This window comes from Corythoichthys intestinalis, chromosome 8 (genome assembly GCF_030265065.1).
Source record: "Corythoichthys intestinalis isolate RoL2023-P3 chromosome 8, ASM3026506v1, whole genome shotgun sequence".
NCBI lineage: Eukaryota > Metazoa > Chordata > Actinopteri > Syngnathiformes > Syngnathidae > Corythoichthys > Corythoichthys intestinalis.
In genome coordinates this window covers 7,947,511-7,974,358 of record NC_080402.1, presented here as the reverse complement: position 1 = coordinate 7,974,358, position 26,848 = coordinate 7,947,511, and the positions used below count along the sequence as shown (strand labels likewise).

The window sequence follows — 26,848 nt, the reverse complement described above, 5'->3', positions numbered from 1 at the left end:
TCCGTCCTACTATTTTCCGCTTTCCTCCGGTACGCCAGCCATTTAATGATCAACCTACTGTATCCAAACTCCAAGTGTAGCTCCACACGGATAATACCGTGGATTCATCAAGCGGCAGAGCCGCGGGGAGAACGAGGCCACTTGTCGCCGCGCTTACCATTTCTAATCGGTCAGGCAGGACGCGGGGGCCGACTTCATTTCGCGCAACCACAAGGCATTTTGTCACTTTTCCGGCCTTGACTGCGTGCCATAAATAGGAAAATGCATGGCTCAGAGGGCCAGTGGGATATCAGCTGAAGGTTTAATGTGATAATGCTGAGCAGGTGCAGCTAAAAAATGGATTCCTAACTCTGCGGTGTTTAAAGAAAATAATTTTAAAAAGCTCCTCCTTTCTGCAGCCCAGGCAGACCCCTTATGTTTCTTGTTCAGTCTTGTTCACATTTGCATTCTTTCCTGAGGTAAGGCACTTCCTTTTTACAGCCAGTGGTCACTTTATTAGGGACACAGTCAATAAGCTATAAGCTGAGGTGGGCAGTAACACATCTTATTTACTCTGTTACATTTACTTTTGGGGGAAAAATGTACTTTGAGTTGTTGTACCATATCATACTTTTTGCTTTTACTTGAGTAGATTTGTGAAAAACAACAAACGCTACTTTTACTGTGCAGTTTTAGACCATAACGGTGTTATTTTTGTCAGTAATGAGTTATCCAAGTACCGTAATTTTCGCGCTATAGGGCGCACCTGACTATAAGCCGCCACCCACCAACACCAACGACATTTGTTCATCGATAAGCCGCGGTTGTCCTGACTGTATTACGGGATATTTACACCAAAAGATATTAATCGGTAACACTTTGACAGTGGCATCATACGACTGTCATAAGACCAAATGAACCACCATGAAGCTTAAACCAATTGGCTGCAAAGCTTCATTGCTTCAAGCAGCTTCATTTGGCCATCACTGCTCCCCTGGGGGAGACAGTCAACCTCTCAATTAATGATTCTAAGCTAAAAATGACAGACATTTTGAATAATAAATATAAATACTTCTTTTTATGGCCGAGTTGATACAAAAGCGGTTGCGTGACGTCTGTAAACGAGGGTTTCCAGGGCAAAACGGACAAATTAAAAATAGTTCGGGGGCTTAAAGAGCATACGACAGGAGAAAAAAAGTCTTAAATAGCATTATTATGTGAATTAGAATCATATTTTGAGACTATTCGACTATATACAACAATTTAGCAAAGCGCAGATGACGAGAAATTCGTCTTTTAATCTGCCGGTTAGCCACGCCTACCATTATAGGGCTCTAGCGTCCCCAACAGGTGGATGACGTCAGCGGGAGACTGGGCTCATCGGTTTTACTATTCAGCCCATTGAGGGGGAACTATTCAGAACGAGGAAAACGCGACGAAGAGAGCCGCAAAATGTCATTGTTTCAGTCTCTCTACTCCAATATTTTTACAGGATATTCTTTTTATCCAAGTATTTTTCCCCAATAGCTAAATAAATGGCTTGAGAAGGACCAGTCAGCCCGTCGAGGGGGAACTATTCACAACGAGGAAAACGCGATGAAGAGAGCTGCAAAATGTCATTGTTTCTGTCTCTTTACTTCAATATTTTTACAGGATATTCTTTTTATCCAAGTATTTTCCTCAATTGCCAAATAAATGGCATGGTCATGACAAATTACAGTTTTTGTGCTAAATGGAATATGAAATAAAAAAATGCACTTATTCAGGACGACATGGCAAAATTATTCCATAATGGTCAAAACTGTCGACTTCACCTTTACTGTTGCACCTCCCGAATGATATTTTATGACACTTAAATCGGACATATGTCATTTCCCTTCCCCGGCTTCGGAGAATGTAAACAAACCAAGAGGCGCGACAGCTAGCCGACATGCTAACCCAAACCGAGTGATGTTTCAAAGTCTTCGAAGGGGAAAATCACACATAACTAGCCCAGATTATTTGACGTGACGACTGGGTTGTCGATTGTCTTCGCGGATCGGCAAACTGCCCGGCAGAGAGCAATTTACAGTTCGTTCCCCGGAGGAGGGCGGCTGCAGTTGTTGTGCAGCTAACGTGCACGAGGAGAGCTTTTTATATGCCTATCAATGATCAAACGTAAGTAGTCCTTTATTTAAAGAAAGTTTGTTGTGTTTACTTTGTAATCGCTGTATTAATATTTGACATAATACAAAACAAGATTTTTACTCACTTCCTCGTAAGTCCAATGGTCCCACAGTAGCAGGGCTTGTTTTGGCCAATATCCATGGTGAATGGGAACCTTTTGAAACTCCAAAAAGGCGCACACGCCTCTCCCTCATAAAGCAAGATTTTTCTGCAGCCGTTTGGAGGCGTGATGCGAAAAATAAACGTATTAATCCGTAAAATCAACTGAATCCTTAGTCTTCATACACAACAGTACGGCTGTTTAGTGAAGAGGACGCCTTCACCCGTACACGTCACAGCGCCCTCCTCCTCAATGCAAGACCGAAGCCAAAAGTCACTCATTTTCATGGCGCGGGATTCAAAAAACTAAATAAATATAGCGATCGCTTCCACTCACATCCAAGCGGTCCATATCATTCAGGAGCGTGTATTATGAAATAAACATGCTTTTTTGTGTCACATGCACTTTAATGCGCCATGAATCTGCTATGGCAGCATATAGACATATTGTTCTATCAAACCTAACAGTTCTTTTGGCTTAAAAAACAGCAGTTTATTTGAAAGAGGGGTGCAAGAGCAGCTTTTTTTTTTTTTTGCAACCGATTCAATTTCAATCATTCCCGATAATTTTTCCCCATCATATACATTTTGGCAATGCATTAAGAAAAAAATGAATAAAACTCGGACGAATATATACATTCAACATACAGTACATAAGTACTGTATTTGTTTATTATGACAATAAATCCTCAAGATGGCATTTACATTATTAACATTCTTTCTGTGAGAGGGGTCCACGGATAGAAAGACTTGTGACTTTGTATATTGTGACTAAATATTGCCATCGAGTGTATTTGTTGAGCTTTCAGTAAATGATACTGCACTTCAACCCAAATGCATGATGGGAAGTGGAACCATGACTGTGTAGTGCTACCAATTGATATATCCTCTCTGCGTTGGGAAATAACATAAGGTGTAAAGAAAAAGATCAATTGCTACCTTGCTTCCCCACATTGCTTCTCATGATATTTCTAATCGTAAGAAGAGGGATTGTAAGGCTTTAGCCTATTTAAAAAAGGCTTCAAAGGCTGCCAAAATTCACTCTACTCATTTAATGATGCCTTTTATCTCTCTATATAGATAAAACGGCGCCATTACAGATTGAGCGCGACAATGCATGAGTGGGTCGTGCAATGCATGCATTAATTGCGTTAAATATTTTAACGTGATACATTTTCAAAAAAATTAATTACCGCTGTTATCGGAATAAATTTGATAACCCTACTTTAAGCCTGAACTAAACACTCTGGATGAGTGTAACATATTATGTCTGTAACGTTAAATACAATTAGAAAACAATTTAAAAATATATATATATGTATATATATGTATATATATATATATATATATATATATATGTATATATATATATATATATATATATATATATATATATATATATATATATATATATATATATATATATATATATATATATATATATATATATAAAAAAGGCATGGCCGATATTTTTTTTGCCAATACTGATACTTTGAAAATAACATGATCAGACCCGATCTACTATAGTATTATATTATATTATATTATATTATATTATATTATATTATATTATAATGACACTATTATTTAAATAGATAATAACCAAATAAACCTCTCTTGGTTCTTAACAGAAAAAAGCCAGGAAATAAATAACACTATTAGAGAAATTTTCTCTTTGGTATTGTTCAGGGGGCCGGACCAAATGTGGAGGTGGGCCGTATCCGGCCCGCAGGCCTTAGTTTGGGGACCCCTGCACTAAACTTTCCTTGAATGATGTATGCATGAACCTTGTGTGATGTTTTTTAATCAAAACAACTCGAGCAAAGGCAGGTGATTTTTGGAATGAAAAAAATGATTATTGTACATTTTTTATATTACAGTGAATTTTTACATTTAAAAATATATAAAATCATAAAATGTTAATAAAAATTACAATTAATTGAATTATATTATGGCCTCCAATAACACTCTAAGTTTTTTTTTTTTTTTTTTTTTTTTTTTTTTGCCTGTTGATGAAAAGTAAATATTTTTTCTTCTTTGACCTGTGCCCTCAGTCTAAGTCAATCCAGACAGAGCCAAGTCTGCTGCTCCTGAATAATGAAGTAGCTGTTACAACCGCAACATTATAATTCAGGCAGAGTACAGTCTTTTATTTTGTCCACCAGGTGAACGTCAAGCCACTCTCTTATTTACTTTGGCCTGCCTTTTCGGCTTTCCTTTTAATTTGATATTGATTGACTGGGATACTTGCCAGAGGACAAAACCAAAGGTGACGTGGAAATGAGAGGCGTTTGGGGGCCTGTCACATCCTCAAGATGTCAGTCAAGGCTTCAGGATAAATGAAGTCCTTGATTAAAAACTTTGCTTGAGGTGTCAAAACCTTAGGTGGAAGAATACATGGTCAAAAGGGGTGTAACGGTACACAAAAGTCTCAGTTCGGTACGTACCTCGGTTTTGAGGTCACGGTTCGGTTCATTTTCAGTACAGTAAGAAAACAAAATGCATAATATAAATGTGCTAGTTGTTTATTACACACCTTTGTGCTTTCAACAATAGCCTATACAAAGCTAGAATGCTGCTCAAAAAGTAGCGGGTATTTAAAGATAATCCAACAACAATTTGCCTTTCGGACCCCGCGTATTGGTCAGCTTTCTTTCTGAAAGAAAGAAGAAAAAACAAGTCCTGTGCTAAAGAAAAAAAGCAATCCCAATGACAAAGATTTTAACATGTACTTTACAAATGAAATACCTCAATGATTCATTTTTTTTCTTATGAATGGTTTTCAAAAGCTTTATTGGTGGATTTTCTCAAGTTAAAGCGCCACACAGAAATTAATAAATTTAATTGTGTAGGCAGGATCTGTGTATTATTCTTATTATTTAATTACAGGTGTTTTAGCTCATTTCATTTTTTTTTATATAAATGGGCTGTTATTTATTTTATTATGTGTTTATATTTTACAAATGTGATGTAGTATTCATTTCTATTGTATATTTTATGTTGTATAACTTTAATTCCTATGTGAATATTGGTTCCTACTTGTTTTGTTGTGGTGGGAGTAGAGGTTAGATCGGGCCTAAATAATCCAGCCCGACCCAACACGGCCCGCTGGTATTGAAGCCCGACCCAGCCCGAGCCCGATCAATTAACTAGATTTGCAGGCCCGAACCCGAAAAACCCGATTTTTTGTTGTTGTTTTTTTTTGTTGGAGTGACGCGGGGAAAAAACGCAGCAGCAGCAATTTATTTTCATTTCTTCGAGTTGGCAGAAAAAAACGTTTTCTTCATGTTTAAATAGTATACATATTTTTATGATCATTATAAAATTATTTACACAACGAAATAACGCCGGGAAAGTTTAATATTTAAAAAAAAAAAAGAAAAAAAGACATGCGGTTTTGCAGACACAGAGAAGATTCAAAAGGATCACATTTGTGTTGCCTTTGCGTGCATAAATAAAAGTCTTTCGTAACGAATCGCAAGCGCCACAGCGGGAGGAGAAGAAAAAGCGGGCGGCACCACGGCGTTCATGTGCGTGCACAAGCAAATGCACAATACAGACAGCCTGTTCTCGGTTTTATCCCTTTTTTTTTTTTATATATATATAATGTATTAGTCCGGCGCGGCGGCCCAAACCGAATGTGAATGCTTAACATTTTGGGCCTTACCCGACCCGAATTCGGGCACAAGATCTAACCTCTAGGTAGGAGGGTTTTGTATTGAACACGGGGCCGTGTTGGTTATTATTATAGCAAAGAAGACAGCAGTAAGTCACAGTTACGATTGCATATTAGATTGAAAATCGACCGGATCCACCATATTTTTACGCGAGTGACTTCCGGTCTGCCTGATCCTAGCTAGTAGTATTGACGCAGGAGGGCCGCGTCTCGCGTCAAATAATAAACTTTGCCGTTCTTTTCGCGTGCGTCGTGTTGAGCCACTTCTGAGACGCGTCTAACACGCGGCCGCACTGTGACTGGTGTGCATTGGCTGATTGACTTTAACACCCGCGTTTCACTGCGTTCGCGCGGCAGCGACGTTGTCGCGCCGTTGATGTTTCTGGGTTATACTGTCCTACCGTGTTGGTCCTCATTGTAGTAGAGAAGACGAGAGTAAATATAATCTCATAAATATAAACTCATAGCCTCGAAAAGTAAGTGTTACATTACGTCAGAAACTCGTTCGGTACGCCTCCATTCCGAACCGAGCACCACGTACCGAAACGGTTCAATACAAATACATGTACCGTTACACCCTTAGTGGTCACACAACAAAAGAAGGCACGTTGGGTTTACTATTTGTTTTAAAAAATTCTTATTATAATTTTTTAATTATGTTTTTATGATTGTTACAAACCAAAATCTGAGTAGGTACGAAGCATGACGAAACTTTGTTCGCTTCAGAAAGAAATGTTAATCATTTTCACAGAGGATAAATAATATATTCACTTGCGTAGTTTATGATCCAATTTTTTTACTTAAAGGGGCGACGAGTTATATGCTATTTTATTAGCCCGTTAGCTTAGCTTAGGCTATTTGGCTGTTGACAGCAAGGTAACAATAGTTTTTGTTTTTCTTGGTTCATATTTATTTAGTTTAGAATTTTTTTCTCCCTAGTCTTGATTAGTTTTCAGTTTTCTTTGAATTATTACTTGATGATGACACGTTTCACAAATTGAGCCTGGAATAGGCAGAGGCTTGGCTGGTGAGTAAGCTCGTGTGTGTGTATGAGGAGGCTCAGCACGTCACATGAGTGACACCACCAAACACTGCTAAAATACACATACAATAAGAAAATATCACACATTGTGAATTTATGACGGAAACTACAGCGAATGTTCATCTCGTTCTCGTGTCGTCTGACGACAACTGGCATCCATCTTACGTTTTAGTCTCTTAAGACACCTTTTCAGCGCGTCACCGTGACGTCATGAAAAAATTGTTCGTTGACGAAATATTTTCGCTAGGGTTGTTCCGATCGTTTTTTTGCTCCCGATCCGATCCCGATCGTTTTAGATTGAGTATCTGCCGATCCCGAAATTTCCCGAACCGATTGCTTTTTTTTTGCTCCCGATTCAATTCCAATCATTCCCGATAATTTTTCCCCATCATATACATTTTGGCAATGCATTAAGAAAAAAATGAATAAAACTCGGACGAATATATACATTCAACATACAGTACATAAGTACTGTATTTGTTTATTATGACAATAAATCCTCAAGACGGCATTTACATTTTTAACATTCTTTCTGTGAGAGGGATCCACGGATAGAAAGACTTGTGACTTTGTATATTGTAACTAAATATTGCCATCTAGTGTATTTGTTGAGCTTTCAGTAAATGATACTGTAGCCATGCCCAAATCCATGATGGGAAGTGGAACCATGACTGTGCGTAGTGCTACCAATTGATATATCTTCTCTGCGTTGGGAAATAACATAAGGTGTTAAGAAAAAGATTAATTGCTACCTTGCTTCCCCACATTGCTTCCCATGATAGTTCTAGTCGTAGGGAGAAGGATTGTAAGGCATTAGCCAATTAAAAAAAGGCTCCAAAGGCTGCCAAAATTCGCTCTACTCATTTTACGCTGCCTTTTATCTCTCTATATAGGTAAAACGGCGCCATTACAGATTGAGCGTGACAATGCGTGAGTGGGTCGTGCAGCGCATGCATTAATTGCGTTAAATATTTTAACGTGATTTTTTTTTTTTAATTAATTACCGCCGTTATCGGGATAAATTTGATAACCCTACCTTAAGCCTAAACTAAAGACTCTGGATGAGTGTAACATATTATGTCTGTAACGTTAAATACAATTGGAAAACGATTAAAAATATATTTAGAAAAGGCATGTCCGATATTTTTTTGCCGGTTCCGATACTTTGAAAATGACGTGATCGGACCCGATTGATCGGCATCCCGTTCGATCGGGACATCTTTAATTTTCGCTACAGTCATCGTTGACGAAAACAACATCGGTGCCAACAGCATACATAACTCAAGTTTACGCACTGAAAAATGGCTCACATCTTGAAAACCTTATAAGTTGGGTGCAAATTTACTCCACAAAAACAGTGCTCTGAAATACCTATTGTACATTAAAAAGCATGGCAGCAAAACCTTTTCAAAGTAAAGTAACTGCAGCAAATTTCCTCACCTCGCAGTTGCCAATTAACCCATCTGATTTCCCCGAGACTGCGCATACGATTATTATGTTTTTCTTGGCAATAAGATTATTCCTCCCCCTTACCTGAATCTAATCTCTTTAAAATGCGGCCTTGCTCTTCCTGCGTCTCTGACTGCCAAAGAAACGAGCCGTTCCCCCACGGATGCGTGAACGACCGTTTATTGCCCATACAAATATTATGAAATGTGAGGTAAAATCACACGTTGGCAAAATGTTCCACTTTTAATCAGCGCAGCTTGCACACCAAGTTGTGCTGGGATTCTACGCCATTAAGCAGGGAAATAAAAGGCAGTGTGCTTTTTTTTTTTTATGAAGAGAGGAAGAAAAAAAATGCTGTGTCATTATTCTTCCGAGCTTTGTTTGCATTAAAACATCTGCCAGTTTAGATAATTAACTCCAGCGCTCTCATTATGGATTATCTTGTTTTTCCAGGTGCAATTGCCTCTGCTTGGAGCTGCTCAGGCTGTTTTCTGCAGCACGCGTTCGCCCCCTACAGGTACTACTTGTTATTGCACTCACTACTATTACTACTGTACTACTACTAATAATAGTACAATACAAATAACTCATTGGCTGCTATTGATAGTGATAGATTCCAATTATTTTGAACAGGGACAGTTAGTAGTGAATGATGTTTCAACAACCAATTGCATTGGACGTCCAGTACAGTCAGTGGCAGCCGATGAGTTAATTAGTGCTGACAAAGTTAAAGCTAAGATAAAGTTAAAGCTCAACCTTTGAAACCACTATAAATCTGGTATATATCTACTCATTTAAAGTGACAATGCGGACTTTTGAGTTAATTTAAAATACTTTGCTACTCCGTGCATGCTCCGCCTAGTAATTGCTTGGCAAAAACACTTTTCTACTCCACTTAAGACTTGGTATGAACTGTTTTTACGTTTCTGGTGCTGATTTGACTGTTCGTGCTCTTACAAGCATGCGCGCCACGCACAAGCTGAAAGTCACTTTCGGCCGGAGGTGGCAGTCACGCTAAAAAAAGTGATAGTCCCTTTAAATACAAAATTTTTTTTTAACAAATCACCAGTTTATTTCAGTGTTATTATTACAATTTTTATATACCGAATATACGACAGTGTTTTTTGCATTGAAATAAGACTGAAAAAGTGGGGGTCGTCTTATATTGGCGGTCTGGACGTTATACCCATTCACGACGCTAGATGGCGCCAGATATCATTGAAGCGATGTTCTGTCATGACAGCTCTTAGCTGCTGTTTTTAGTTTAACCAGTTTGCATTATTTTATTGCAATGTTTTTCCTTATTCAGATTTGTTTCAAGACTACAGTTACAGTTAGACCTCACTTTGATGGTTAATGCAGTTATTGCAATTTTGTCGTGTTATCAAAATAGATTGGTTTATTTACATTTAAAAAAACAGAAGTCATTCATTTACGAATGTGATTGCTCTTTAGTTTACATATTTAAATGTTCAGATATTAAGATTTAAATGAGGCAAAATAACATGATTTTTCACTCAAATATATTGTTATAATCATTTGTTTAAGATGTACTGTAATTATTTTCTGTATAAAAATGAATTTGGTGTTCAAAAAGTCTTTTTTTCAAACTTGAGTCTTAAAAAAGAGGGGTCGTTTTTATAATCGGGGCCGTCTAATATTCGGGCCAATACGGTATATTTATAAAAATGATGTTGCGGTAATATAAATAACAAAAATAAATGTGTTTAAATATTTCTATTTTTACACACGCATACACACACACAAAAACCCTTTACAAACAATAGAAATTTTTAAAATTGAAAAACAATTAGATATGGAAATAAACAAACTTTTCCGTGATTATTATTATTTATTTATTTATTTTTGTAATCTGATTTTTGGGGGGAAGGGTCTTTAATGTAATTTTTAAAAATCACCAACAAAGGGTGAATGATATATTTGGTGATTTCCCCCCAAAAACAACTTTAATATTAATAATATTTATTAAGACCACAACTATTACCAAAAAGACCACAACTATTACCAAAATGCTTGTGTAATGTATAAGATTATCTATAGACTAAATTATAAATTAGGTGACCTCGTCCCAGTCTGTACTCCTCAACACACATACACTACCAGAAGAAAACATCAAATCACAGGGAAAAAACGAAGGCTAAAGTGTACAAGTTTTAGCATTGTGTGCAAAGGACCACAGATTTGGAATGAACTGGATGAAACACTTAAAATGTCACACTCCATCTCCATCTTTAAGAAAAAACTCAAAACTCATCTCCTAGCAATGTATATATAATATGCTGATTCTTTGAATAATACTACTGGTGTCTCTTATCAAATCCAATGTAACCAAAATTTTGAAATTGCCCACAGTTAATTGTGTGTGTGTGCATGTGTGTATGTGTGTTTTGTCTAACTGGGCCCCTGCTAAAAGCTTTGAATAGCTTCTTTGGAGTGTCCGATTCGCCCACCTTAACATGTGAACTGCTAGCGTATGATCATGTACTGTATTTGTTGATGTGCGAATAAACTGAAACTGGAATTATTGTATTTTTTGATATTATCTATTTTTTTATCAATAAATAAAATAATATTAAAATAATTATTTAAATAGACAGTTTAATTTGTTTAATTTATCAATAAATGAATTATGAATATAAAAAAATGAATTAAACTGAATAAAAGCAGAATTTAAAAATGAAATTTCACAGTACAGGTAGTCCACCGGTTACGAATGAGTTCTGGGTGACGCCGAGTCTCCGTGTAAGTCACAATTAACCCTTTAGGTGCCGTAGTTACCCCATAAACCACAAAATAACTGTCCAAAAACATTTATTATACGTCAAATAATAAAGCAAAAAATAGATAAAAGATAACGTACTTACCATCAATGCTGGTTGATGGTGAACAAGGTACACAGAGTATCCTGGCTTGTTCACAAGTGGGGACACAAGAGTTCTTGTTTCTCAGATTTTTACTGTAGTGTTGTTTTACTTTTAAATCAGATACACCGTACAATAGAGATGGGCGATACCAGTGTTTTTGGATTCGATCCGATACCAAGTAATACCAAGGCCAAATATTGCGATCCCGATCCGATATCGATACCGGAAGTTCATATTATTTATATATATATATATATATATATATATATATATATATATATATATATATATATACACGGTATATATAACAACCCTGCAGTGTTCTCAGCCATTCTGATGGTATCTAATGTACAACTACAGCAAGCACTCAAAAACTATTAAGTCTCTTTGTGTCAAATATGCTTTGCAATGGAAAAGTGCTGCTTTTAATAACTAGCAAAGCAGTTTCCCTCAAACTCACAAACCAATCCATCAACAACAAACTCTTATTAGTCAGTTTCACTCTTTAACCATGACCCTTAAATTCATAAGCACAGAACATTTCCCTGCTACACGTTGTATTTGATCAAATTTTAATCTACCTGAATTAAATATTTTTGATCTAATTAAAGAACGAATTAACAGTAGCATGTTACCGCCCTCAAATGGTAGATCGCTAAAAACAAATCCAATAATCAATAGTCACTTGCCGTTTTTGAATTTTATTTTACTAACACAATTTTCAGATTTTGAAATTTAAAAAAATTAATAAAAATAAATTTAAAAAAACAAAATAAAAATAAGTAGCGACAAAACATAAGTAATCAAGCATTTAATTGTTTGTAAATTGAAAAATATGGAAAAACATTCATGAAAAAATAAAAATATGAAACATAAATTCACAAGAAATAATAATAAATGAATAAGAAATAATAATAAGGTCAAGTAAGAAATTAGGCGTGAGGGGGCGGAGGAAAAGCATGCTGTTCGACACAGGATAGGGACGTGAATGGGGGCGGGAGCACACGCCGGTGCACTGCTTATGCGTGTGCACTGCTTGTGTGTACAATGCGAAAGGGAAAAGTAGTACAAAAAGTGTGCACAAAAATATACCCAAAACTTGACAAAAAAATTAGGGCTGTCAAACGATTAAAAATTTTAATCGAGTTAATTACAGCTTAAAAATTAATTAATCGTAATTAATCGCAATTAATCGCAATTCAAACCATCTCTAAAATATGCCATATTTTTATGTAAATTATTGTTGGAATGGAAAGGTAAGACACACGACGGATATATACATACAACATACTGTACATCAGTACTCTTTGTTTATTGTAACAATAAATCCACAAATGGCATTATTAACATTCTTTCTGTTAAAGTGATCCACGGATAGAAAGACTTGTAGTTCTTAAACGATAAATGTTATAGCTACAAGTTATAGTAATTTTATATTAAAACCCCTCTTCATGTTTTCGTTTTAATAAAATTTGTAAAATTTTTAATCAAAAGTAGGGTTAATATAATAATAAGAAGAATAAAAATAACAATAATAAATATAGAGTGAAAAGTTTTACGTGTATTTTGCATAGCTAAATTGATATGAATGCCAGTTTATTTAGCATTTTTGTTTAACTGTGTGTCAGAATAGGGCCTCATTACTATAGACTGAAGTGCTTTTCTTTTTGAGAACATTTTTTTTTTTTTTTGAGAGATAGGAATATTATTTTTGTTGTGCTTTCACTAAACGATACTTATGTTTGTTGTGAAGGAGAAGCTTATGTCAATAAACGGCGCGCCTGTGTCCACTCGCCTTTACTGTATAACATATACAGTGGGGAGAACAAGTATTTGATACACTGCCAAAACCTGTACATATCTTACCCAAAATAAAACAAGAGACACATAATTGCCACTAAAAGAAAGAAAACTTACCGAAATATGTGTGGAGCACAAATAGCAATTTGCATTGCATTGTGAATACAGCATAAACGTCTCACAACTACTAATTCTCCAACGTTTAGAAGACATAACATGAGTATGGAACGGCGCTGCCCCCAAGCGGCCGGTGGCATTCTCTTCACTCATAATGTCCATAAACGGCCTCATTGTAATGTTTGAGGCAATATGCCAGCGGGTGCGTTAATTGCGTCAAATATTTTAACGTGATTAATTTAAAAAATTAACGCCCGTTAACGCGGTAATTTTGACAGCCCTAAAAAATATATAATATATTAATTCCAGATATCGATACTTTTGCTTGGGGATCGATACCTAAAATTTAACGTGCTGGATCGAAATATCGATATTTTGGTATCGATCCGCCCATCCCTACCGTACAACACTTTGGCCTGCTAGTGAACAAACAGGTCGATGTGACTCATGACACTTATTAGAACGTGATTTCAGCAACTTAGACGAGGTCGAGATGCTTATGCTACACCGTTGCTTGCTACATCGCACTCTACTTCCTTAGTACAGGCATGAAAATCTCTCACCTTTCGGCGAAATTCGCCGTTTTGAAGTCAAAAAGGATGACCTACGTGAATCGTGTAGATCCGAGGAGAAACTTTTTGAGGGGGGTGGGGGGGAGGGGTGCCAGGTGTAGGCATGTGCCGGTTACCTTCACGGTTTAGCATGCTATGAAAACGTCGCGGTTACAAAACCACTGAAATTTTCCGTCAGTACGTATTCGTTACTTTTTCCATGTGACAAAAATGCAGCCAGAAGTGGCTTGGCGCGGCAGCGCTTAGCCCTTCCCGTTTGATGCTGCGTGTGTCAGTGACGCTATTCCAACAACAAACACTCCAAACACAAGCCGTACTTTTCTTCAATTTATTGAGCTCTCAAATCGTGGTAACTGAAATATACCAAATGAATACATTTAAAACGTTGTACAATCGTATTTTCAACGTGTGAGTAGCTTCAACAGTTTAGCTTCATGAAAAAGTTCGCCAAAAACAAAATACACATTTTCCTTTCAAATTCAGTACACAAAGTTACTAAAAACTTACAAAGACGAATGATAGGCTAGGCTTAGCGAGGAGAGCAACTTCATTGAGGTTAGTCACAGCCGCTGAGAGAGAAACAACTTTGAATGCGGGGGGGTTGGGGAGCGTCAAAGATCGCTAATTACGACACATGATCTTGTCCTAAGCACAAATTCATGTTCACTGGACGAGGTGAGGTCTCACTTCCAATTTTTTTTTTAGATGAATGCATTTGCCAGCATATTAAATTTGGTGAGTAATGGTTTCAATCGTTTTCATATTTTGCGGTATGACAGCTAGCCAAATCTCTGGTGGAAAAAATAGCTCCCGTTAAAGTGCCTGTGACACGAAAAAGCATGTTTATTTCATAATACACGCGGTATTTTATGCCCCTGAATGATATGGACCGCTTGGATGTGTGTGGAAGCGATCGCTATTTTTATTTCGTTTTTTTGAATCCCGCGCCTTGAAAATGAGTGACTTCCGGCTTCGGTCTTGCATTGAGGAGGAGGGCGCTGTGACGTGTACGGTAGAAGACGTCCTCTTCACGCTACAGTGTTGTGTATGAGGGAGAAGGATTCAGCTGATTTTGCGGATTAATACGTTTATTTTTCGCATCACGCCAGCCAAACGGCTGCAGAAAAATCATTCTGTATGAGGGAGAGGCGGATGCGCCTTTTAGGAGTTTCAAAAGGTTCCCATTCACCGTGGATATTTACTGTGGGACCATTGGACTTATGAGGAAGTGAGTAAACATCTTGTTTTGTATTATGTCAAATACGAATACAGCGATTACAAAGTAAACACTACAAACTTTCTTTAAATGAAGGACTACTTACGTTTGATCATTGATAGGCATGTAAAAAGCTCTCCTAATGCTCATTAGCAGCAGCACGTTAGCTGCACAACAACTCCAGCCACCCTCCTCCGGGGAACGAACTGTAAATTGCTCTCCGCCTGGCGGTTTGCCGGTCCGCGATGACAATCGACAACCGGGTCGTCATGTCAAATAATCCAGGATAGTTAATGTGTGATTTTCCGCTTCGAAGACTTTGAAACATCACTCGGTTCGGGTTAGCATGTTGGCTAGCTGTCACGCCTTCTGGTTTGTTTACATTCTCCGAAGCCGGGGAAGGGAAATGACATATGTCCGATTTAGGTGTCATAAAATATCGTTCGGGAGGTGCGACAGTAAAGGTGAAGTCGACAGTTTTGACCATTATGGAGTAATTTTGCCATGTCGTCCTGAATAAATGCATTTTTATTATTTCATATTCCATTCAGCACAAGACTGTTATTTGTCATGACCATGCCATTTATTTAGCAATTGGGGAAAATACTTGGATAAAAAGAATATCCTGTAAAAATATTGAAGTAAAGAGACAGAAACAATGACATTTTGCCGCTGTCTTCGTCGCGTTTTCCTCGTTGTGAATAGTTCCTCCTCGACGGCATGACTGGTCCTTCTCAAGCCATTTATATAGCTATTGGGGAAAATACTTGGATAAAAAGAATATCCTGTAAAAATATTGGAGTAGAGAGACTGAAACAATGACATTTTGCGGCTCTTTGTCGCGTTTTCCTCGTTCTGAATAATTCCCCCTCAATGGGCTGAATAGTAAAACCGATGAGCCCAGTCTACCGCTGACGTCATCCACCTGTTGGGGACGCTAAAGCCCTATAATGGTAGGCGTGGCTAACCGGCAGATTAAAAGACTAATTTCTCGTCATCTGCGCTTTGCAAAATTGTTGTATATAGTCGAATCGTCTCAAAGTATGATTCTAATTCACATAATAATGCCATTTAAGACTTTTTTTCTCGTATCATATGCTCTTTAAGTTAGCGTCAAGCTTGTGTATTTAACGGTAATATAAAAGCAGAGTTGTCAGTAACGCGTTATGTGAGTAATGCGTAACTGTAATCTGATTACTTTCAGTAAAGAGCAATCTAACGCGTTCATTTTTCTAAATTGGTAATCTAATTAAAGTTACTTTCCTTGATGCCTGTGCGTTACTATTTTGTTAATGCCCCATTATGTATGTAGAAAGAATACTGTAGTCATGGGAGTGACATCACATGTGACATTTTCTAATCGGGGATGGAAAAAAAACGGCTCACGTGTATTACCGTCATGCGTGAGCCGTGAGCGCTGGGAGTTTGCGGCCAAAACAACATAGCCTTGCTACCTCGCCAGGATACAATGAAATCGGCAGGAGATATACTACAAACGGCTGCATTTGCACGCTGGAAACACAGCCATTACTTCACATTTTTGTCCAGTAAAGATGACAAAAATATCTCTGCACTACGAACTTTGCGCTGGCTCAAAAAGACTGTCGACCGCTAAAAGCATCCAATTCAAGCAACACTTGGAATTACAGCACAACAGGTAACAAGACAGCCAGGACTTTTTGATGCTGCTCGTGCGCAATCTTCAGTTCAAGCTCAGTTGTCGTTGAAGGTTTTGAAAGCTTAGGTTTAAAGAAATTTTAAATATCCATCTTGCCTCCTCAGCTGTAGTTTTGGCTAAGCAAAGCAAACAGCTGTCTCTGAGGTGCTTTAGTCACATGATCTGTTCGAAAAATAATTTGGACCCATTATGAAATACTTTGAATGATTCTTGTTGTTTGTTTTATTGCTCTAAAACTTTTATAGACAACATTTTAATAGCCATATTCAATGTCTTTATTTTAAAGGGGAAGTTCAGAATTTTTTACATTAGGCTTAATCTTTTGAGTTAGCCGGGGTTTAATTAGTCGTTGGAATTGATTTGAACAAATTCTGTGCAGTTTGCATGTTATTTGTTAGTTTCAGGGCTCTGGAGTGGCAAAGCTAGCGCGAGTAAATGGTGGTTGAAATCAACTCCTTCAACTAATTAAACCCGCGCTAACTCAAATAATAAGCCTTATGTGAAAAATTTAAATTTTCCAATTCGCCTCATGTAGGACGTTTTGCCGACGGAGGACATTTTGGCAGAACGCCGGAACATACTCCTCCACACCCTACTCACCTTTTTAACCCCTGACCCATTTTCATGCCTGTTAGTAGAAAACCGAGCCACCTCATTGAGTTTGCCTTCACGGCAATTAAACTTTTAATTCTAAATTTCACCATTTTAATTTAACTCGTAAACAAATTATTAACAACAATATGGTCCCAAGAATTGTACAATGACGACAGGAAAACAAAAACAAACCTTATGCTTTGAAATCAGGATTAAATTCTGTTTTAAGTGCTCTTAAAAAGTCTTACGCTGCTACGTTCACATTTTAATGGCTTATTTTGTGAATTGAATATTGTCACATTAGCAGAGGTGTCCCTGAAATATAAACACGGGCGGCTGGCTCTGGAGGTGCCGCTGACATGCAGGAGCGAGACGTGCCTTTTCTTTCTACAACCCATGCTCATGACAGTGGGCGACCTGGTCAGCGAGCTGCAAAAGGAGGACCCCGGCGCCACTGCCGCAGTTCTCTCCAAAGGTACCTCCTCTTTTCCAAACCCCGCCCTTTACTAGCTCTCGATTCCCGGCATGTGGTCGAACGGGTTGAGCCGCAAAAACACCTTGACACTGTGTTGAAAATGTCTTTTCCAAAACTTTTTAGAAAGATCTTATCCAAATTGTACTCTTAATAACCCTTTATAGGGGACTTATTCAACTGCCATTGACGGTGCTAGGTGTCCAGTCCAATTTGACTGGCAGGGCTGGCAGTGATTATTTGTGCTGCAGTTGCGCTGAAACATTAATATTCACAGCCAGTTACTATAACCCTCATTCGAATCCAAATTAGTTCATTATGAGCCATCCTGTTCATTTTCAGTAACTTCCTTCTGATTTTAGGGCATTACTGGGTTACCCCCTGTTCATTTTGGGCAATCATATTTATTTTGAATCCCTTCCTATTGAATATGTGGGTTCCCAGGTCACTATCTGTTCATTTTCAGTCACTTCCTGCTGATTCTAGGACAATTCTGGGTCACTTCCTGTTCATTTTGGGCCATCGTATTCATTTTAAATCTCTTCCTGTTAATTTTAGCAGAAATTACAAGAAATATAGCCATTTGTCCTATAAAGTGTTAAACAGATTTACCAAAACAGCAGTACAGAATTTATCTAGTGAAGTCTTAAAAATGTCTTACTTGTGGGTGTTTTTCATCTGTTTGTCATTTCTGTTGTTTTTATGCCTCGTAAATTACAATGCCGTCTGTCTGGACAGATGGTGAACGTGTGGCCTACAACACACTGCTAGAAGCCCTGCTGATAGACAAACACTTTAAACTGGTCATAAACAACACTGTTTACAATGTACACTCTCCAGAAAAAGGTACGAATTTTGTTCTGGCTCCCATTTGTTAAGTAATTCCACTGTTAGCCACTAGATAGCGTTCAAGGAAGAACTTTTAAAGTGTTTATTTCATACACTGTTTGCAGTATGCAAATCTAGCGAGCACGCCCTGCAGTTGGACGACATGAAGCACGTAGTTCACCTGCTGCACACGGCTCTCAACCTACCGGAACACCAATACAAACAGGAGCGCCAACTACTGGAGAGACTGGATCGCCTCAAGCAAGAGCTTTCCCCGCTGGAAAAGGTGTTGCCAAAAATACTTGAAAAGCACACTGGAGAGAAATTGTAATATTCATATCTTGTAGATGCAACTAACCACAAAAAAATGTTCAAATCAGTGATTGTCAAATTGTGAACAAGGCCGAATCATTGCTTGAGTAATTTAGATTAGTTCACGAGTAGACGTCAACTACGGGGACTTTAAAGTGCATATGACCTGACAAAAAAAAAAATCTTAAATCGCATTTTTATTGGAATTAAAATCGTATTTTGTGACAATTCAACTATATACAACAATTTGGCAAAGCGCATATGACGAGAAATGAGTCTTTAAATCTACCGTTTAGCGCCTCTTGTCATTATAGCGCTCTGGCCCCTCCATGTTGGTGAGAAAAAGGCGACAGAGACAACTGACGACTAAGCAGACTGCAAAATGTCCTCATTTTTACAGGATATTCTTTGTATTGACCTATTTTTTTCCCCCGATTGCTATATAAATTGTATGGTCATGACAAATAAGAGTCTTGTGGAAAATGAAAGTATTAAAAATGCATTTATTCAATGACAGGGCTAAATTACTGCATATTGGTCAAAACTGCCAACTTCTTAAACCTCCCGAACGGTATTTTACACCACCGGAGTTAGTCCGGCTCTTGTCATTTCCCTGCCGGACTCGGAGACGGGGGAAAGAGCGTAAACAAAACAGGAGGCGTGAGAGATAGGCTACATGCTAACCTGAACCGAGCAGCTCTTCCAAGTCTTTTCCTCACTTTAAACATGAAAATCACACAAAATTACCCCAACTCATGTCACACACCGCAGCGGGAGTGGTTGCCAACCTCTGGCGGTGAGCAACTTTCAGCAGACTATTACAGCTCGTCATTCCCCTACTGCGGCCTTGGCAAGCAGTCTCGTAGGAGTGCTCGTCGCCGAACAAGCAGCAGGGGAATGAACACCGAAAATGGCACATTCTCGGCGGACAAACCAGCCGACATTGGGCAGCTTGTCACACGCCACGGTTGCCGGCTGCTTCATTGGCTGACGGCAAGCATCGTCACCCACAAAATACCAGTCACCTCAATAAAACATGTCCCAAAATCCCTATACTTGACATAATATAAAACACATAGCATACTCACTTCCTCGTCCGTCTAATGGTCCCTCGATTGTCGCACTTGTTTTGCCCATTCTTTGCGGTGAACAGGCTATTTTGATACCCAAAAAGGCTCACACCACTCTCCCTGGTGTAGCAACAAAAGCCTGCAGCACATTGAGGTGGCATGACGCGAAAAATTACCGTATTAGCCTGAATATAAGACTGTTTTTTGCATTGAAATAAGATTGAAAAAGTGGGGGTCGTCTTATATTCGCGGTCTAGACGTTATACCCATTCACGACGGTAGATGGCGCCAGATATCATTGAAGCGATGTTCTGTCATGACAAATCTCAGCTACTCTCAAGTTAGCATTATTTTATTGCAATGTTTTTCCTTATTCCGATTTGTTTCAAGACTAGTTACAGTTAGACCTCACTTTGATGGTTAATGCAGTTATTGCAATGTTATATCAAAATAGATTGGTTTATTTACATTTCAAAAACCAGAAGCCATACATACATATTTAAATGAGGAAAAATAACATGCTTTTTCTCTCAAATATATTGTTATAATCATTCGTTTCAGATGTACTGTAATTATTTTCTATATAAAAATTAATTTGGTGTTAAGTCTTTTTTTCCAAACTTGAAAAAGAAGGGGTCATCTTATATTCGAGCCAATACGGTAATCCGCAAAATCAGCTGAATCCGCAGTCCTTCTCCATACAATAGTATGGCTGTACCCTATATTGAAGATGATCTCATTCTCTGGCCAGAAGGCACTCATTTTCATGGCGCAGGATTCAAAAAGTTGAATAAATATATGGATCCACACACATCCAAGCGGTTCGTTTCATTCCAGAGCATAAAATACGGCGTGTAATATGAAATAAACATTGCTTTCTGGTGTCATGTGCACTTTAAGGCAGGTTATCTTTCTGAATCACTATTCTTAGATGTTGTTTCTAGAACTTTGGACTTGTCATACCCTTGTTTGAAGTTCTCCAAACACCACTGTACGTTGCCAGATGAAGGCGCAGCTGTCTCACACGGCCGACTTCCAAACATCCAGAGCGGTTTGGACCGGTTTGGCCCTGCTGTCCGTGCAGGGCGGCGCACTGGCCTGGCTTACCTGGTGGGTGTACTCGTGGGACGTCATGGAGCCCGTCACCTACTTTGTCACCTACGCCACCAGCATGGGGGCCTTCGCCTACTATGTTCTCACTAAAGAGGCAAGCCAGACAAATTTAGTCTTATACATTTGATTTTTGTAATCATTCTGTTTCATTTATTGCTTTTTTAAAAAATTTTTTTGAAGGATTACGTCTATCCCAATGCTAAGGACAGACAGTTCCTGCATTACTTCTACAAGGGGGCAAGCAAGAAGAAATTCAATGTGGAAAAGTATAATGAACTCAAAGACGAGTTGGCTCAGGTATGCAACCTTTGAAATAAGTTGTCTAGATGACCAATCCATTTGAACTGAGAAGGGTCCAGCTGCGGCTCGCAGTACAAGCTAACCGCACCCCCCTGCTTTCAACGAACCTAACCCTTATATACAGGTATAGTAGGGTGTCCCAGGCCCCCTATATAAAATCACATATTAACAGATTCGGACTCGCACACCCCTTCATTGTATTCCACTTGCTAAAAGAACCGAGCACATGAAATTTCACTCCCATAGCTGGTTGCTAAGACTTCCCTCATTGACATTCCTACTGGACTGGCAGTGGTTAACGTGTCGGTCTCGCACTCTTCTGACTAATGATCGCCTCTCTCCCAGACCGATTGTCTACCTTGCACAATTCACATTGGACAAGGTGTTACATGCACTGGTGCAATACAACTGGATAGTAGCAATACAACTGAAGACAGGGAAGTGACAGCTGAACTACTGGAAGCTGGCCTTGTCAGCCGTGGGGAATTGGCGGCGGTGATGTTCGATGACCTGAAAGATGAGCTGCCGCTCGTCTTCGTCCTTCGTCAGGCACTGGTTGAAGTCGGTCGCCAGCTTCACCGCTCGCTCTGCAACATCATTTACCGACTTCAGCTCGGACACGACAACTGGAACTTCCCGCAGATCCGCGACTGTAGCTGGGAGAGGCAGCTTCAGGCAGTGGAACAGGTTCTACAACCTCCGGGTGATGAAGTTGCCTAGGTCAGCCCTCTTGAGTGTAAGGGTCCTCCTTCCTTCCAGCCGCCGCAGTTCCTTCCCTTTCTCCTGAGCCTCGTAGAGGTTGTGCAGCATCTTGGCCTTCTCCTCTTCCTCGGTCTTCATTGAAAACATCGCCAGGGAGGCCAAGTCCTCGCTCAAGTACCAGAGATGCCCACGGAACTTCTTGAGAGCAGCCGAGCCAACTTCACTGTCAACAGCTGTGTATCTGTCCAGCTCCTCGCACATCTCCAGGTCGTTGACAGGTGCATCGACGGTCACTGGAGCTTCGAACCACCGCTTGAGGTAGACCGTCACTGCGAACACGTTGATTTTGCGCAGAGCTCTTGCTTCATGTGAGTGAGTTGGAACTGCTTCTGGAAGATGTAGATGACTTTGGCCATCCATCGAGCGCAGTGGTACGCCCCAGGCCGGCTGAAGCGGACAACGTCTGTCCAGGGGCCCGTGAGGAAGAAGCGGGCGAGGAGGAGGAACTCGCAGTAGTCGTCCCTGTGGTGGTTGGTCTCCAGCTGGCTGTTTATAAACTCGACGACTTCGTCCTTCTTGAGACGCACCCACTCGGAGAGGTTGTCGTTCAGATCGGAGATGCCTTCGAGTGGTCCAGAAAATTCCATTCTGCTTTGAAGCGGACGAACAGGGAAATATCAGGGCCAGAGAATCGGAAGAAGAGGTCGAAGACAGCCGCGATGACCAGTTCCATGCTATGATCGCTTGAAAGTGCGATTTTCTCGAAGTAAAGTCACATTCTATCAGAAAAAGACTTGCTTAAACCACCTTCCACGTGGTAAGCTTCCCAAATCCGATGAGTTTTTCAAAATCGGTGATATTTGGGGGGGAAATCCCCCCCCCCCTTCGAGATTCAGACAGCTTTTCTGGATTGGCCACTGTCAACACCAGGTCAAGGCAACACCGCATACGTTCTATGCATGTGAGTGCAAATGGACAGTTGAAAACAGATCAGGATGATGCCCCTACCCGGCTGGCCCCTGTATACGGCATAGCAGACATTACATGTGCTCTGAGGGAACCCTAAATACTAAGCGATCATTGTGAATTTTTTCTCACAGTACTTTGGCAAGAAGTGGAATGCATTGAGAGGGTGTGCGAGATTAGTTTCCTGGATTTACTTTTTTGGGACACCCTAATATATAGTCATGTGAAAAAATTAGGACACCCCATTAAATATTCAGTGCTTTATTAAGAAATGTTCTTATATCAATATCGGATCTTGTTTTTCTTTATCCCTGGAAAAGAAAGTGATTTAATGCAGGTAAACAACAAAAATTAACAATGTTTTACTCATTAAACCAAATATATCAACAAAAATGCATATTCTAACTGAGGAAAAATTTAGGACACCCTACCACCTAATAGCTAGTGTTACCCCTTTTGGATGAAATAACTTCAGTGAGACACTTTTTGTAGCCATCTACCAGTCTTTGACATCAGCCTGAAGAGAGTTTGCCCCACTCCTCAGCGCAGAATACTTTCAGCTGTGAGATGTTTGAGGGGTTTCTTGCACGTACAGCCAGTTTCAAGTCCCCCCACAGCATCTTAATGGGATTAAGATCCGGGCTTTGACTCAGCCATTTTAGGACTCTCCATTTTGTGGATTTCCTGCTATGTTTTGGGTCATTGTCATGTCGCAGGGTCGAGTTTCGCTTCAGCTTTAATTTTTTCACTGATGATCTCACATGTTCCTCAAGCACCCTCTGATACACGATAGAATTCATGTTGGATTCTGTCATGGTGAACTGGCCAGGTCCTGCTGGAGCAAAGCATCTCCAAACCATGACACTTCCACCTAAATGCTTCACAGTTGGTATGAGGTTCTTTTCCTGGAATACTGTATTGGTTTTAAGCCAAAGCCTGTCACAAGATGCAATAATTCTATTTATCGTGCGGTATATAAAAATAAAGGCGGTAATTTTCCCGCTGCGATTTATCGCGTCACCCGCGTGCGGCAGATGTGTGGCAGACGTAGGGCTGGGCGATATGGCCTTAAACATGTATCACGATAAATTGAGCAGATTTATCTCGATAACGATAAATGACGATAAATTCGCCCAAGCGTACTGTTATATAATTTGAAAATCTGAATCAATGCATGAAATAGATTAACTGTTTCTTGTTTATTTACCAGCATTCAATTTCATATACTGTATTTAACAATTGTACATGCAGTCTAAACATTAAGTTTATAAAAATGTATTGTAAGCAATAAGAATTCAAGTATGTACACTATCAAAATCAATATGCCTGTGCAAACATGTAATTGTAACACAAATGACTTGCAGCTTGAACAGTACACTTCAAAAAGACAACTTATTGTTAATGGCTGCTGTGACATAATTATTCAATACAAGTGTTTACATTATGGTTTCAGGGTCCCCCCCAGTGCATTTTTTAATAAATGCACGCACAAATGAACCCCCAAACAAACACAGAGAAACACACACATTAAAGCTATATTGATCTTCTTCAAATGAAACGCTTAAGATTTTATGATAGCAATAATGACACAGAAATAAGCACATACAGAAAAATAGCTGGGGCCATTTCTCGGTCATTATAAGTTTCGCCGTTGGATTGTACTTTATGCTGAATGATTTACCATCACAAAAGCTATCAGAGGAATCACACACAGACAGATACAAAATAACACCACATAGTAATTGCTAGATGCAGTCCGTGCCCAATCCACTCATTAAATTCAGCCGTTTCGACAAAGTTAGAGCTGCTATCCGACTCCATCACGTTCATTTGTAGCGTTAGCCGCTAGCTAGCGTTAGCCTGGCTACCAGTAGAAAGCACTGAAAGCACCATCTCCAGAAATCGTGAGAACAAGGGAGGACAGCGGGTGAAAGCCCGTCTGGATGCCACCAAGAGTCTACTAAATGTCGGTTGAAAGTTTGGTGAACCTCCCTTAAGCCACACTCCATCACGTTTTGCTTGTAGCGTTAGCTGCTAGCGTTAGCTTACCGGGCTTTTGTTTGATTGGCTTCTTGATGATCACGTGACTCCCTACGTAAGCCCATTGACTGCTTTCTTAAAGGGGAATGAACATAGACGAACAACACAGAATCAAAGCGGGATGAAAAGACTATATTTTCTTGTTTTATTAATTTACCGAATTTACCGACATGGTCAAAATTACGTCGGTCATCGTTAAGAATTTCGGTGACGGTAAATTTTCGGTTTACCGCCCTGCCCTAGGCAGACGTGCTGTTAAAAGTCAGGCTTCCTTGTTGCCAAAGTTTAACTTTTGATACCGCCAAGTTTATCATACTGTCAGAATCTAATATCAATTCATGTCTATACATTCCAGGTGGAGGACGACCTGAAACGCCTGCGCTACCCGACACAGCTTCAACTCCCCATTGGACAGATCCAGCCAAAGGAGTGATGTCATCACAGAAACAGAAAAAAAATGAAATACACTTTTGGTTTATTTTTCATAATGTTGCATTTTTAATCAGGAATATTGTTGACAGGTTGTTATGTGGAATGGGGTGGCAGGAGGGCGGATACAAACTGGAATATTGAAATAAAAGTCCTTTGCTGAATCTGTTAGTCACTGAGACATATTTTGTCAGAGTTGGTCATGTGACTTTACAAAAGTAGCAAATGTAAAAAAAAAAAAAAAGTTTAAAAATGCACACACCCATACTCCCTGAGGTACTGTCATCAACTGTCAGCTGTTTTTGCGTGCTAAAAATATACGCCGACAAGACTAACATAAACACGCAAATACATGAATTCCCTTTTTTGTGATATAACAAAAAGATACAAACTGCTTTTCACTATAAATTTCTGCTTTGATCATGTAAAATTAGCTAAATTAAGCGACCTCAAGAGTGCTCGGAAAAAAGCCTGGGAATGTTTACTTTTTCGGGCGGAAGTAGAGTTTCTTAGTGAGCATGGAGGCGAAGCACGGCACCTGCTTCTTCCCGATGGAGTCCTTATCTTTGCTGGCCTGGACACTCCTGGCGGCTACCGTGCGGTTGACCAGCGTCAGGAGTTCGGTGAACTCAAGAGAGTCTCCGTACTTCTTCAGCAACTCGCAAAGGTCTTGAATGTACCACGAGCCATTCAAGGTCTCCCTGTGGGAGTAGTAACCTTGAGAGGGGAACACCGCAGACAGGACTGTTAGTACTCGGCTAAAAATGCGAATGAGGCGGTATTGCGTGACTCTAAGCCTGTCGCAATATGCAAGAATTCCATTTATCACACGGTAAATAAAAATGAAGGCGGTAATTTTTCCGCTGCAATTTATCGCCTCCCGTGCATGTGCGTCTGCGCGTGCGGCTGACGTGCTGTTAAAAGTTCGGCTTCCTTGTTACCAACTACGCAAAATGCATTTTCGTTCTGGGTCCGGCAAAAAATAGCACCGTAGCCGATTTTTTACCATTATATCCTATTGGTCAACATATACCGGCCGCATCAGTGCTCCGGATTGACTGCGGACCATCTCCAGCGTGCCGGAGCCCGCCGAATGATTTAGGCTAGAGATGTCCTGATCACGTCATTTTCAAAGTATCGGAATCAGCAAAAAAATATCGGCCATGCCTTTTTTTAATATATATATATATATTTTTTTTTTTTATTAAATCGTTTTCTAATTGTATTTCACATTACAGACATAATATGTTACACTCATCCAGAGTCTTTAGTTTAGGCTTAAGGTAGGGTTATCAAATTTATCCCGATAACGGCGGTAATTAATTTTTTTTTAATGTATAACG

The 26,848-nt window shown here is 39.3% G+C and overlaps 2 protein-coding genes across 5 annotated transcripts in view; one reads left to right on the top strand and one right to left on the bottom strand.

Annotated features, from left to right (window-relative positions):
* Nucleotides 1–25,770, top strand: part of LOC130920726 (calcium uniporter regulatory subunit MCUb, mitochondrial-like) — a 42,328-nt gene extending 16,558 nt beyond the window's left edge. For 2 of the 4 annotated variants that reach the window (XM_057844129.1, XM_057844130.1), the window contains exons 2-8: nt 8,865–8,928; nt 17,581–17,748; nt 18,484–18,591; nt 18,699–18,859; nt 20,959–21,162; nt 21,249–21,365; nt 25,432–25,770. In XM_057844129.1, coding sequence (XP_057700112.1) covers nt 8,865–8,928; nt 17,581–17,748; nt 18,484–18,591; nt 18,699–18,859; nt 20,959–21,162; nt 21,249–21,365; nt 25,432–25,509 — 900 coding nt within the window. In that variant the 3' untranslated portion in view covers nt 25,510–25,770. Of the gene's footprint in view, nt 1–8,864; nt 8,929–17,577; nt 17,749–18,483; nt 18,592–18,698; nt 18,860–20,958; nt 21,163–21,248; nt 21,366–25,431 lie in introns of all 4 variants that reach the window. The other 2 variants (XM_057844127.1, XM_057844128.1) reach the window with 1 other exon arrangement.
* Nucleotides 23,761–26,848, bottom strand: part of LOC130920728 (caspase-6-like) — a 30,382-nt gene continuing 27,294 nt past the window's right edge. Inside the window, exon 8 of the mRNA XM_057844131.1 lies at nt 23,761–26,222. Within this exon, the coding sequence (XP_057700114.1) occupies nt 25,987–26,222 (236 nt within the window). The 3' untranslated portion in view covers nt 23,761–25,986. The remainder of the gene's footprint in view (nt 26,223–26,848) is intronic.